Source organism: Coregonus clupeaformis, chromosome 7 (assembly GCF_020615455.1).
Source record: "Coregonus clupeaformis isolate EN_2021a chromosome 7, ASM2061545v1, whole genome shotgun sequence".
NCBI lineage: Eukaryota > Metazoa > Chordata > Actinopteri > Salmoniformes > Salmonidae > Coregonus > Coregonus clupeaformis.
In genome coordinates, this window is record NC_059198.1 from 32648671 (window position 1) to 32663830 (window position 15160).

At 42.6% G+C, this 15160-nt stretch overlaps 2 protein-coding genes across 4 annotated transcripts in view; both read left to right on the forward strand.

Moving 5' to 3' along the window:
- The first annotated feature begins 2234 nt into the window (after positions 1 to 2234).
- Positions 2235 to 8313, forward strand: LOC121569762 (cyclin-dependent kinase 5 activator 1). The gene is made up of 2 exons (XM_041880939.2): positions 2235 to 2915; positions 4101 to 8313. The coding sequence occupies exon 2, from the start codon at positions 4220 to 4222 to the stop codon at positions 5159 to 5161; it is 942 nt and encodes a 313-aa protein (XP_041736873.1). The 5' UTR covers positions 2235 to 2915; positions 4101 to 4219; the 3' UTR covers positions 5162 to 8313.
- A 1204-nt stretch (positions 8314 to 9517) lies between these two features.
- The window catches only part of LOC121569763 (vesicle-fusing ATPase), a 38928-nt gene continuing 33285 nt past the window's right edge, over positions 9518 to 15160 (forward strand). For 2 of the 3 annotated variants that reach the window (XM_041880941.2, XM_041880940.2), the window contains exon 1: positions 9518 to 9665. In XM_041880941.2, the coding sequence (XP_041736875.2) occupies positions 9654 to 9665 (12 nt within the window). In that variant the 5' untranslated portion in view covers positions 9518 to 9653. The remainder of the gene's footprint in view (positions 9666 to 15160) is intronic. The other variant, XM_045221312.1, reaches the window with a different exon arrangement.

Sequence of the window (15160 nt, forward strand, 5' to 3'; positions counted from 1 at the left end):
GTGTTGGTACAAGGTAGGGGGGGTATACAGAAGATAGCCCTATTTGGTAAAAGACCAAGTCCATATTATGGTAAGAACAGCTCAAATAAACGACAGTCCATCATTACTCTAAGGTCAGTCAATACGGAACATTTCAAGAACTTTGAAAGTTTCTTCAAGTGCAGTCGCAAAAACCATCAAGCGCTATGATGAAACTAGCTCTCATGAGGACCGCCACAGGAATGGAAGACCCAGAGTTATCTCTGCTGCAGAGGATACGTTCATTAGAGTTACCAGCCTCAGAAATTGCAGCCCAAATAAATGCTTCACAGAGTTCAAGTAATAGGGGGGCGCTGTTGGAAGCCAAGGATGTAGCACGCGTCTCCCTATCGCTCCTGAGTTAGTGACCAAATTTATATATTTAACTTTGCAAAACTGCATACATTTCTGTTTGCCCAGGCGTCTGAAGAGACCCATAAACAGAGTTCAAGTAATAGACACATCTCAACATCAACTGTTCAGAGGCGACTGTGTGAATCAGGCCTTCATGGTCGAATTGCTGCAAAGAAACCACTACTAAAGGACACAAATAATAAGAAGAGACCTGCTTGGGCCAAGAAACACTAGCATTGGACATTAGACCGGTGGAATTTTGTCCTTTGGTCTGGAGTCCAAATTGAAGATTTTTGGTTCCAACCGCTCTGTCTTTGTGAGATGCGGTATGGGTGAACTGATGATCTCTGCATGTGTACTTCCCACCGTAAAGCATGGAGGAGGTGTGGGGGTGTTATGGTGTGGGGGTGCTTTGCTGGTGACATTGTCTGTGATTTATTTAGAATTCAAGGCACACTTAACCAGCATGGCTACCACAGCATTCTGCAACGATACGCCATCCCATCTGGTTTGGGCTTAGTGGGACTATAATTTGTTTTTCAACAGGACAATGACCCAATACACCTCCAGGCTGTGTAAGGGCTATTTTACCAAGAAGGAGAGTGATGGAGTGCTGCATCAGATGACCTGGCCTCCACAATCCCCCGACCTCAACCCAATTGAGATGGTTTGGGATGAGTCGGACGGCAGAGTGAAGGAAAAGCAGCCAACAAGTGCTAGGCATATGTGGGAACTCCTTCAAGACTGTTGGAAAAGCATTCCAGGTGAAGCTGATTGAGAGAATGCCAAGAGTGTGCAAAGCTGTCATCAAGGCAAAGGGTGGCTGTTTGAAGAATCTCAAATATAAAGTATATTTTGATTTGTTTAACACTTTTTTGGTTACTACATGATTCCATGTGTTATTTCATAGTTTTGATGTCTTCACTATTATTCTACAATGTAGAAAATAGTAAAAAATAAAATAAAATAAAAACCTTGAATGAGTAGGTGTGTCCAAACTTTTGACTGGTACTGTAGTTCATTTAGCAGATGCTGTTATCACACCATAGTGTCATCAGACTTTTGATACCAATGTAGAGTGAAAGGGGGACACAAAATTGTGAACAACTATAAAGAAATGTTATAGAAAAGTATTTTGCATTTTGAAAATACAAATTACAGCTTTCAAAAGTACCTTGTTACAAAATACATTGGAGTGTAGTTCAGCCCAATGTAATACAACATACAAAATACTCAGAAGTAATTCAAATAGGTATTTCAAATACATGTAACATAAATATTGCCCATCTCTGATCGTAGATCAATAACCAAGCATCAACAACCCAACCTGGCTCTGGCAATGGGTTGTGAAATGACCCAAGTGCTGGTTCAAAATAACCCAGCATGTGTTCTGTCCAATATTTACCCAAATTGAATTGTTTTTAACCCAGCATTTTTTTTGTCCATCACCCAACCATGCGGACACATGTTAGAGGTGAACCCAAACATAATTCCATAATTTAGCATGCATTGGAGAGATTAAATGGAAAGGCGAATGGCCTAAATAAATGATAGTGTATAGTGCTCTTATCTCCGGTGATGGGGACAATATCTAAATTATCCTTTTGATTAAGCACTCGATATCAAGTGTAGGCTATGCAGTTACAAATGCATGTTTATCTAAAGATATAGGCCTACGGAGAGTCCTGATCTGCCAATGGGGTTTGAGTTTACTAGTTTGTATGGCGTAACTGTATTGGTTGTGAACGGAGTGAAGGGCACCACTGGATACAGCGGATTCAGCACCATGGACAGAGCACCCAGCGGTTGGCTACCCACACATCCACAGCCAATACGGTCTCTAGCGCTACGATTGGGAGAACGACATAGCAGAAACAGCAGTTTACAGCGCGGACCAATAGGATGACTGCATATCAGTTTCACAGCCAACCCGAATATCTGCAGATGCCTGCATCAAAGCGTCGAGATTTTTGCTGGTTTGCTTAAGGATAAGCCATCTATTTTTAGAATCTGTAGTATACATTTGATCGTTTTATTTTCTGTTTACATCTTCCTTATCTTCTTTCTCGCCTTTCCCTACGGCGTGTTTGAGAGAGATACGCCCCTTTGTCTGCTTCGTCCGGAGGACTGCGATAACAGCCGTGCTATTGATTTTTGCTCTTCAATGGAATACATTTTTATACTAATAGCGAGTGTTGGCAATACATTTCGCATCTGCTGTGTACCGGTATTGCCCTCTATGAGAAAGAGACTATTCCATTATTCTTAGCTGAAGATTGAGACACCACACATAGACACAGCAAGAACCGGGAAACGTTCATTCATAGAGCTTTCAGTTCCATAGCGCCTTCTCTTGCTCCCGCCTAGACACCCCAGGACCGTGGACAGCGCTTGTGTCAGTGGCCGCAGCTCGGAGTGAAAAACAACTATTAGGCCTATCGGTTCATCACAATCATCACAAGATACTCAAGAACTGACTAAAAGTTAAGATCACAAGCTGTGATTCTATATGGATTATACCAGAATACTCTACTGATTGGAAGGTAAGAAATTGTGCCTTTATGAGCAGTTGTTTTTCTGCAGCTTGTGTCAGCATCATTATCAAGTGATTTAATCAACATGCTATAAACAAGACAGTGAATTCGGTTTCTTTATCATTGCACTGTATTTGTCTTTATTGGGCACGATTAAGCAACCATTTTAAAATTACAGTGCAATTTTTTGCTTGCATTTCCATATCTTGATAATGGTTAATTGGAGAAAAAATATGCCTTCAATAATAGGTCATGTGTCATCAATAAACAATATTTATCAATATCACAAATAAAAACATGTAACGTCAACAAATATAACATCTATATCTATATCAACGCTGTCTTGTGCTAAAGGGGATGGTGTTTTCATTCAAGGCTTCCATTTTGAAGCTAAGATGGATGCTTGCGCACATTTCTTTATCCTGCTTCGGTTGCCTTATCTTGCTCCTTATATAAAATTCATAGTAACGATGTAATGTTTGGCCTGGTTAGATTAATTCGAATTTGCATTCGAAATTTGAGATATTAGACATAATACATCTTATAAATGATATTAACATCATGGCTGAAATGAATATTAAACAAAACATCATTTCAAAAGTGTATAGTGAATGCTGCGAGATTTGGCCTTTATGAATTAACTGTCTCTGAGGTGTTATATAGCCCAAGGTCTATTCATTGATCTGTGACTAACAAAAAAAACTGCAACTTTGACTGTCCTGTAAACACAGGCTATTTAATAAATGTGATGAATTATTCATAGCCTAATTAACACACATAAAGGAACTGATTGATTTATCCAAACCAAGCTGTAAAGGAATTTGATTTGGTTATAAGTTGGGGATTTTGATTACTTCTGTTTTAAAGATAGGAAGTCAGATTTGCATCTGATGTATATCAACTGAACAAACTAAAAACGATGTGTTTGAAATAAACACTAAATATTTATACTATTTAAATGTAATATTTCTTATGTAATATGGCCTTCCAATTAATACAAATAATACAAAATACTTTACCCTGGAATTTTCCAAGATCAACAGTTGTTGTTTTAATAACCGTTGGAAATGCATTCAGCAATCAATGTACAGCTCATCTTCAATACATTTTCCCCCCAAATCCCAAATGTTTCCTATGCACAAAACGCTGTAGCATACTACTTTGTAATGCACTTTCTATTCTGTTTATTGACAGGTACCATTTCCCCTCTCAGAGAACAAGAATATTTGGTTCTTCCCATTAAAAACACCTTTGTCAGATCCCCAGAGAAGAGAACCAACTCTCCCTCCATCACTCTCTCCCCCAGAGGAACGATGGGTACCGTTCTGTCCCTCTCCCCTAGCTACCGGAAGGCGGCCCTGTTCGAGGATGGCCCGGCCACTGTGGGCCACTACACAGCCGTCCAGAACAGCAAAAACTCCAAGGACACCAAGAGCCTCAAGCGCCAGTCCCTCATCAGCGTGTTGCCATGGAAACGTATTGTGGCGGTATCGGCCAAACGGAAAGGTTCCAAAAAGCTCCCACCCGACGATGGGCAGAAGGTCAGCACTGAGCACACCATCACCAACAGCCAGAAGCTGAAGAAGTCCCAGTCCTGTGCCAACTTGTCCTCTTTCGCCACGCAGGAACCCACCATAGCTGCCACCATCCCCACCTCCAAGACCGTCTCCAACGTGGCCGCCACCGCCAAGAAGAACTCGCTGACCGGTTCCATGGGGGGCCAGGCAATGAATGCGGGCACGCCCAAGCGGGTGATCGTCCAGGCCTCCACCAGCGAGTTAATGCGTAGCCTGGGTGAGTTCCTGTGCCGGCGCTGCTACCGGCTGAAGCGTCTGTCCCCCACCGACCCAGTGCTGTGGCTGCGGAGTGTGGACCGCTCCCTCCTCCTCCAGGGCTGGCAGGATCAGGGCTTCATCACCCCGGCCAATGTGGTCTTCCTCTACATGCTGTGCCGCGATGTGGTCTCCTCTGAGGTGGCCAGCGAGCGGGAGCTGCAAGCATCTCTGCTCACGTGCCTCTACCTGTCCTACTCCTACATGGGCAATGAAATCTCCTACCCGCTCAAGCCCTTCCTGGTGGAGGCTGAGAAGGAGGCCTTCTGGGACCGCTGCCTGGAAATCATCAACCGCATGAGTGGCAAGATGCTGCAGATCAACTCCGACCCGCACTACTTTACCCAGGTGTTCGCCGACCTCAAAAACGAGAGCAAGAAGGAGGAAGAGAAGACTAGGTTGTTGATTGGCCTCGACCGATAAGAGGAACCTTGGGAGGACGGTAAAGGGAGGAATAGGGGAGAAGTGGGACAGGTGGGATGTGGATAGGGTCAGGGTGGCACGCACGACTACAGAAAGAACAGGAGCGTTGTCTGGTGTTCCCGTCTTGTATTAGTAGAAAATTGGTTTAGCTGGAGGCCCATAATGGCCAATCAGGAGGCTCTGGTGTCATATATCATGTTAACAAGGCCAATGTTTGGGCATTATAGTACTTACAGACAATCACACAGATAAAATTACTGATAACCTTTATGTTGAGTGAACAGTAAAACACTGACCTTCAGGACATTTGATAACAGAGATGCAGCGGGGCCTGGGGCTGGGCACATATTAAATGTTACTTCAACAGCAGCCAAACCTGACAAGATTACATTTATAGAAAATGATGACCCCTCATAAACCCGAAACAGGTCATCAAATGTCAGTGACTAGAATAAAAAGAAGAATGGCTGAGTAGAAGACAGATACATTTTATGTGTCCAGATTCAGAGTCAAGAGAATCACTTTAGGGACTTCAGAAAGCTGTGAGGCCACTGCATCCCTTTTCCCCCTCTCCAAGCTGCATCGGCATCCTCACTGACCCTAAATATTAACACAGACAGTGGAAACACCAGACAACATCACTGTAGTAGTCTGCTCGTGTACTGTACATAGTTAGGGGGGGAAAACTAAGAGTCATCAAAGCAACCAAAGGCAGAGCTAAAGAGAGGATCCATGTGGATTCAACAGGGAAATGTGGGGGCACAAGAAACATCATGATCCCACTACGCATGAGACCACGTCCCATGTCATCACATGTCCCCTCAGGACATCACGTTTTCACGTCTTAACATGTCCTCTGACGTCTTCATTTCCTAATGTCCTCCACATACAATCACCAATTGCCAATACCCCCTACCTCACCACCAACAATAGCCCTGCCCAAGTCTACCCCCACAACATTGCACTTCTTCCCACAACAAGCATGCCTGGTTTTATTTCACCATTAACAAATAAGAGGGTAACATTGCCAAACCTCATCACCTACCACAGTCCTGATTTGTGTTTTGGTATGGAGAGGAGGCTAGTCCTCCTCAAATAAAGTGATATGGAAGGCCAGTAGAACATACTGCTGAGTTGATTGACTTCCATTGACCCAAAACAACACTAGTCGAGAACTACAGGAGACTATTATTGTGGCACTTCATGTGATGTGTCCACCTGCTTGGTTTCCATTAAGGACAGAACTAAATGGATTCTCCATTAAAGTCATCTCCCTTAAAGAGACTATTCCCTCCCCACTGATGGTTATTTATGTAACCACTTGTGTTGTCATGCATGTGTGCTTCTATGGGTTCCTAGCATGCTGCTTTGTGTTCGCACACCACGGCTACTTCCCAAATGGCACCTTATTACCTATGTAATGGGCTACTCTGGCCAAAAGTAGTGCACTACATAGGAAATAGGGTGGCATTTGGGACATGCGCCACATGATTTTAGACTGAGAGCAGTATGCTGCAATGCTGCCCTTACCTTAACTCATTATGAAGTTATGATTACTGATTATGAAGTCTTCACTTTTATGAAATCCCACCTCCTGCAAGGTTGGGAGGTGAGAGTCCTGTGCCATATCGTTCTGAAGATTATGATTTATAAAAACAACAACGCAAGTCTTGGATCATCATGCAGAACAAGAAAGACTTCTTAATGCAATCACCCTATACATTTCATTAGTTATTATTATAGTATTGTGTATGTATGTTGACGATGACAGAGCCAGTGACTTGTGTTCTACCAATGTAACTCAATGGCAACATGGAACAAGATAAATATTAATTATCTGTCAATTTCAGAATCTCCACTGACTTGGCTGTGTAGCGCTCAATTGAAACTGCCATTGATATTATCAGCAGTCTCAAACCTCATGAAAAATATGCATATGAAAATCTGATTGCAGAGCCTGCATACATGTTCTTCCTGTAAGATGTGTTTGGGATGGATTGAACGGTAGATAGCTGATGTATAAGTGACTTTCAGATAAAATTGGAATTATAATTATTAAGACATGTTCTTTGCTGTTGAACCAAGTTGTGTGGTATGGGTTCAGTGCTTATTCTCATACAATACAGTCATTTACACTTCCATGTGCTTGAAATAGTTACTGAAAAAAAAAAAAAATGTCCACTGAGGGTTTGCTGCTTCCAAATTGATGCTAGTAAGTGAAAATTAGAATATTGCTCTCTTTTCATTGCTATTAATGTTTATAGCTCCAACCACATTTGAATGTGTGTAATTATTATCTTTACAATTTCAGATAGTTACTGTGACTGGTAAAATATTGACATCTGGATATTTCGCGAACTCTATCTATAGGCCTTCCATGAAAATGCACATGTGCAAACTGACCAATAATACTGATGAGTAGAACTGTAGTGGAAATGACAAGCAGTGAATCTTCTATTGTATAAAGCAACAGAGATAGTGTCTGCCAGGTGGAGTTTCCACCATTTTGTTTTCACGAATTCAGTCCATTCAACTCAGCAAGGGCAAGTTGCAAAGAACAGATGGAAGGAAACAAATGTTTGGAATGGAACACCAAGCCTGTTTGGAATGGAACACCCAGCCTGTTTGGAATGGAACACCCAGCCTGTTTAGAAAGGAACACCCAGCCTGTTTGGAATGGAACACCAAGCCTGTTTGGAATGGAACACCCAGCCTGTTTGGAATGGAACACCCAGCCTGTTTGGAAAGGAACACCCAGCCTGTTTGGAATGGAACACTGAGCCTGTTTGGAATGGAACATGGCCTGGGACTCTATGGAACTCTATGGAGAGTGGTGAAGTTCACCCTGTATCCTCTTATTTCTTTGACTAAGTCATAACTATGTGCCATGTTTTCACTTGCAACACAAACAAGACAACACATTTGTACAATACAAAGTTAAATGGGGTTGTTTAATTATTTTCCCTTTTCATTTGTGAATCATATTGTGTGCAACTTTGTTGAACTACTCAAGTAAGTCAAAATAGTGTTATTAGAGTAAAGATGCGGCAATCTGTGACTAATGTATGTGGATGTATGACTATGTATGTGAGTGAGAAGAATTTGATCAACTGTTACATTTACTTTATATAAAAAATACATTTGCAAGCCTTTTTAAATGTTATATTTCTTTGTGTCTGATCGTGTGAATGAATGTTGAACATTGAGGAAGCAAGAACTCCATCTTACACAGATAGGCTTGGTGGAATTTTCACTGTATTGGATACACCAATCCTGTCCCAGGGACCACACACTATAAAACCATAATGCAGACAGGCCAAACGCTTTCCACCTCCTAGCCATATAACCAATGACGGCCGGGTATGCCGTCATTGGTTCTTAACTGACTTGCCTAGTTATATAAAGGTTTTAAAAAAAGAACTTCACTTCCCATGAACCTGCACTGCCCAGTCTGGCCACAACGAGGCAGTAGAGAGTTGTGACCCATCATCAGGAATACTGAGCAACCTGCAGCTTGGAGATCTGAGATGATAGATACTGTATCTAAGTACCATCATGGAAATAGCTTCACCTTTCCCTCTGATAGACTAGGTGGAATGTTGGATAAGAGAGGATTAGGTTGCTTAATATGTCTGCCAATCTGTAGCCTATGGCTGCTGAAGTAGCCTCTCTCATCCATGGCAGGCCGACTTGAGATGACTACATTGCAGAGAATCATACATACAAATCACGCCTCCCAAATAACTACTTACTATGTGATTAAGACTAGCGATTTTGCACCTTGTCTCGCTCAAAGGGAACCCCCCTTAAATACACTGGGTGCGCATTGCCTTGCTCAAACGCTATTCTGCTGCGTGGTGGGCAACTGCAGTGCGGAATGGCCTTCTCTGAACTGGTGGAGTGGTTAGGAGGAGCTGTCCACGCTCGGTGGTGCTGAACGGGAGGCTTGCTGTTTGTACGTGTGAGGGCCTCTGTCCCTGGTCCTGACCAATGTAGAGGCTCTGTCTGCAGTGCTGAAAGGTGCGCCTTTGCAAGATACCACACACCCAGCACAGTTTAGAATCTAGATTCTAGCTTATTCACAATTGCAGATCACAATATCAATCTATAAACTCCAATAGCTACGTTGTGTGTGTAATCTGCACATATTATTTACTGGTAAGCGAGGCTACAATAATTTTATTGAGAATACTCAACATTAAACAGAGAATAGGCTACATGGATAAGAGTGTGTAAGAGTGGGAGGGGGGAACAGTCGTGCAACGTGAGGGACGTTCATTGCACGAGATCATTGATGATATTTTGCTAGGGCTTCCTCTGAATTCGGCCAATCAAAATCGAATGCGTCGCACTCCTCAGTCGTGCTGTGTGTGTAGCGTTGGTTCCTCATTCATAGCTAGGTAGATAGGATACAGTCCATCTGCCGTCTCCCGTCCGCTGCCGTATGAATTACGATTCAAAGCTGCACCTCTGAACATCACGAAACGCGAAGATGGCGGCCCGGGTAAGATATTTTCTCGTTTGTTCAATATCTCCTTGTCAAAATAAACATTTTCTTTCGTTGTAAATAGGATACAATTCCGAGTGCGACGTATGGTTTCCAGGTAAGCAAAGGAAGGGGGTTGCCAGCCTTCAAATGGCAAGAAATGTCGGCTATGCTCTGCTATTTCAATGCAGAATGTTTTTTTACGCCCTGGCATTCTGCTTGATAGGCACCCGCACAATCTGGTTTTGACGGGTCGCAGAAATAATTGATCTGTCTTGTATAATCAGCCTACAGTCAGCGCTAGGAAACTATAGGCCTCTACAGCTAGCCACTGCATTAGCTGAGTGCGTCGGTTGAAGCTAATCCTGGATTTTACATGCCCTTTAGCCGACGGAATGCTTAAAAGGGCAATTGGAACCTTTTATAGGATATCTGTGCAAAAAGTGCTTGTAATCATTTTAGCCGACGGAATGCTTAAAAGGGCTATTGAAACCTTTTATAGGATATCTGTGCAAAAAGTGCTTGTAATAATTTTACAGCAGCGCACGCAAGCTTCTTGTCCATAGCACGACCTCGCGGGTGTATTTTATTAGGCTATATAGCCTATGGCAGTTTTGGGAGTCCGGAATATAATCTATGCTTTCTTGTATTGGAATAGATAATGGATGGGCAACCCACTTTTGTATGCCCGCGAATCAATTTCCAAAAACAAAAAATATTAATATGTTTTTGGGGGAACTCAGTCAGGGTCAATTTACTGTTGCGAGTTAGAATGTTAGAATAAACAAGGTGCAATTTCGAAATTTGGTTGTGGATCATCAGTTTCTCTTGTTAGGCCTATGTCAGGCACAGACAGTCACTTAATTAGCCCGTGTCAGCTTGCATTTTTTTGATTGGTAAATTAGTCTAGCCAGCTATCAAAAACTTGTAGTAATCATGGTCGAATTACCGACCTGGGCCTCCCCATTCATTTTGTTAGTCACTCTCACTCAGAAATCATATTAAAAACTGCAAACATTTCTCTCCACCCTATGGCAAAATGTGTAGAATTGCACGAAATTACCTGTAAAACTGCTAATTTATCTCCGGCCCAATGCAACATTTGTAGAATTGCAGGTACAAACTAGGTACTGCAGGATTCTGTCCCAACTAGGCACCACACTGAGCTACTTAGCTAATTGATCTGTTCAGTGATCGCCTAAATTCAACACACCAGGTCCAGGTTGGTTAACTCAAAAACATGAAGTGGCTGCGGCACTCCAGGAACAGGGTGGCCTACCCCTGACCTATATGCTACGCTCAACTTGAACAGACAACACCTTGCTGCTGCATTACGTAGGTTAGCTATGCCCTGCCTGGCCTGCTGATAGGGACTGGTGCCACTGTACTGCCAAATTCCTATTGGAAATATCTTATATCACTGGATTTTTATCACAGGATGGAGCACCATTTAGAGCTGGTCAACTGTCAAGTTATGCACCACACCTTGGCATGTAGGCCCATCACTAATGCTGATTGAAGCTCTTCTCCTGTCTCTCCCAGTTTAAAACCATTATATGATATGGAGATCTAAGCTTGCCCATTGAATTTACATAGCTCAAGGCAAAATGGTAATATAGGTGGGGCATAATAGCATGATATATTTAAATCTAGGCCTATTCCATTGGTTGATGTTGCTGCCAGCCTGCATTATTCAAACTTGTATCCAGAAGACACCATTGGCAATACACCACTGTGGTTTGAGAATAAGGAATATTTCCCCATCTAGTGCTCTAGTATAATGGCCCCAATGAAATTACAAGACAGTATTGAAAATGCAATATTTACACTATGAAAATAACAGCAATGTCATTCTTTAAGATAGTATTCTACTCCTTCTTGCCGTTAAGTGTCAAGGCAATGATTAGCTTTTGTACATCAGTGTACTGGATCCAACAGTTCGTTTCAGTCGACAGACTTGTTTATTTGTTATCATTCCAGTTGACATACTTTGCATTAAAGGCATTGAGACGCGTTTAAATCTTTGCCTTAGCGAGAGGGAGAATGTGCATCTCTGTCCCGAGCCAAGGCATCTGATGATACATTTTCACTTTGTCACACGGCATGAGTCAACTGTGTCCACTGGCATTGGTCTCCCTCCTTCCCTCGCCCTTGCAGAGTGCACTGCACATTGTTGCTGGGCCTAGAGTGTCAGAGCTGCTGAGAGGGACATAGATGGTGTCTCAGACTGACAGCACACAGCGGACATCTTACAACAGAGGGAAATAGCCTACATGAATACCCCTTACTAAATTCTCTTACTAAGAGGAAAACGTAGGGAAAGGACGTGGATTCACTATGAACAGTAGACCTAGGGAATGTAAACAGTGGATGGTCATCAGAGAATGACCTTTGTTTGTGTATGTGTGGTCATCCATGGCCTTGTAGTAATGTCTAAATGGGCATCTCTTATATGGCCAGGGGTTTAGGAGAATCTACATCCTATGCTGACATCCGATCCTCTTTATTCATTGGCCCTCTCCCATCTTAGTATTTTAATTGGAGAGTTAATATATTATGTTAAGTTTATGTAACGTACAACAATGTAAATAAACAAACACAACAGTGCACCGGGAAGATTAAAAAATCTGTGTTCTGTGCAAGATGGGAAGGAATGGGGGAGGTTTTCAACAGGACAAGAATCAGGATCTAAGATCAGAGCGGGAGTGTGACAGGATACGAGAAAATGACATACTGAATTAGATAGCGGTCTCCCTCCTGTGAACCTCTACACATCCTCTACAACCGATAACCAGCCCAAACTTCCACTACCACAAACTGCAACTAAACTACTATACGCCACCACTTTCTGTCCATAACTGTCCCTGCCTCCAACAGTGCATACAGGTCTTCATAAGGATGTCATAATAATGTCATAACTGCACTGGAAGTATAGACCTTTAGTATTAGAACATGACAGAGGAGGCTGGTGGGCGGAGATATAGGAGGACGAGTTCATTGTAATGGCTGAAATGGAATTAATTGAAAGGTATCAAACACAGGGTTTCCATGTGTTTCATGCCGTTCCATTTATTACATTCCAGCCACTACAATGAGCCCGTCCTCTGATATTTCCACCCACCAGCCTCCACTGGACCAGAACACTTATAGCCAGACCCAGACTGAAGTGTATTGGGACTGTGAAGAAGTGCTGAGCAATTAACCCATTTTTTATTTTATTTGAGGTTATTTAACAACTAATTGACTGATGTCGGTCCAATTATTTGAATTCCATTTAGTACAATTTTTTTGGTGAGCCCAACGCGCCGTTTCTCTAGAGAGAAATCAAATAATTTACGAGAGAAAGGGCTGAAGGGAGTTGTAGTTTTCATTAACCATTTACTGCAGTGGGCTAAATCAGGGTCACACAGAGTAGTTTTAAACAAATCTACTTCGAAACAAAAGTATGCACCTCACACACTTGTCCGTGTTCGAGAGGATCAAAACCGTAATGTATCATGGGTAAATTGTGACTGACTGATCTACAAATAATAATGAGTAGTTATTTTTGATGCAATGTCCTTTGTAGATCCGTCAGTCGGCATTCACCTGCACTTTAGGCTGCAATGTTGTACAAGCCCATGGATACACTTTTACGCCTGCTACGTTACAGCAGTGATCCACTATACGGATAGCCACACTAGCTTCACCCTCATGTCAGTGCTAGCAAGCAGGCTAGGTAGTGCTAGGTACAGTATCAACAGCCAATCCAGTAGGGGCTGGAAACTATAGTGAGCCTCGATTGGTCAATAGCAAAGCGATGTCGAGGAGTACGTGACAAACGTTCAGCTTTTCCCAACTTTGGTCCTGCCCTGTTCACGCTCCCTCGCCCATGCTTGCATCGCCCAACGGTCCCCGCCTACTTCACTTCCCTTCATTGAAAATGAATGGAGTTTCATTGTTTCATCGCCCCCAACGTGCTAGATGGATTTCTGCCAATAGGTTAGATCAGGGGTCTCCAACGGGAAGATCGAGAGCTACCAATAGCTTGTAGCCCACCTATGAGTAGCTCGCCAATCAATTCTGAAAGTACACTACATGCATTATTTCATGTGTTCCATCGCAAACTGTCATAAACATAAAACTCCCGGCTACTATCCAATCAAAGCCATATTGACATTATCCCACCCCTGGTTAGCCACTATTGGCTTACTTCTTCTTCTTCAATGGTATATTGGCGATCACACAATTTAATGAGCATCCCGCCACCTACTATGCAGGATGGAAACAGGATTCCCCCAAGAAATTGAACTACCAAAAAACTACCAAAACACTACCAAAATAAATAAATCAATCAAACAACTCTTCTGTTAAAAATAAATAAATAAAACTGAACTGATCCCTACCCAGGCTCAAGGGGAACCTGGGAGGGTGGGTCTTCCGGCGCCAGTACCCCTTGCAAGTCTTTCGATGTAAAATCCATTTCTGCTGCAGCCACAATAATGTGTAGTTTCTTCGACTTCTTTGAGACTTATAACTGTGGCAATGAACGCAATAAAATCCACCTTTTTAACACACAGGGTATCTTTTGTCTGGCAGCAAACATTTACTACAGGCTGTGGTGCGTCCACTACCATCTCTTCACTAGGATCACTTGTTTTCTCAATTATTTTAATTGCCTCCGCATAGGAGATTCGATTGACCGTTCTAACTTTTGACACCTCAATTTCCTTCACCCTTACAGGGCACTCCAGGAACTCAGAATCATGATTCCCACCACAATTGCAACACTGTTGTCCTTCTACACACCTTTCTTCAGTGTACTCTGTCAATGTGCCCTTGAGCAAGGCACTTAACCCTGATTGCTCCTGTAAGTCGTTCTGGATAAGAGCGTCTGCTAAATGACTAAAATGTCAAATGTACTCTGTTGGTCTGCACACACTTGAAACATGGCCAAATCCTTTACAATTCTTACACAGCAATGGTTTGGGGATGAAAGCTCTTACAGTGTATCTTACATAACCAAGCTTCACATGCATAGGTATTTGCTCTTTATCAAAAAACAACAGGACCGACAGACTTTCTTATTTTTCTCCATTTACCCAGTGGGTCAGATGCCAAGCACCAACCACACCAGGAATTCTCTTCAGGTATTCAACCTGAACATCCGTCGTCACCCCTGAGATGACTCCTTTGACGGGTGCTCTACTCCGAAGTTCAAAACACAAAACCTCTGTTGTCCGGATTCTTTTGAGGCCCACTGCAATCTTCCTCTGCTCTTCAGAAATACAGTTCATCAAAATAAGACCACTCCTGGTCACTCTGACAGACTCCACTTTTCCAAGCGCATACTTCACCATTTTCAACACCTCAAACGAGTTTCCCACATACGCATCCTTACTCAACAAATGCATCCCTACAAGAAGCGAATCATTATCATTCATACACGTATCCTCCACTCCAATTTTAGACAATTTCGTTTTTGTCCCAGTTTTCGATATTACCGTTGTCCATTCAGAACATTCGTGTTCACC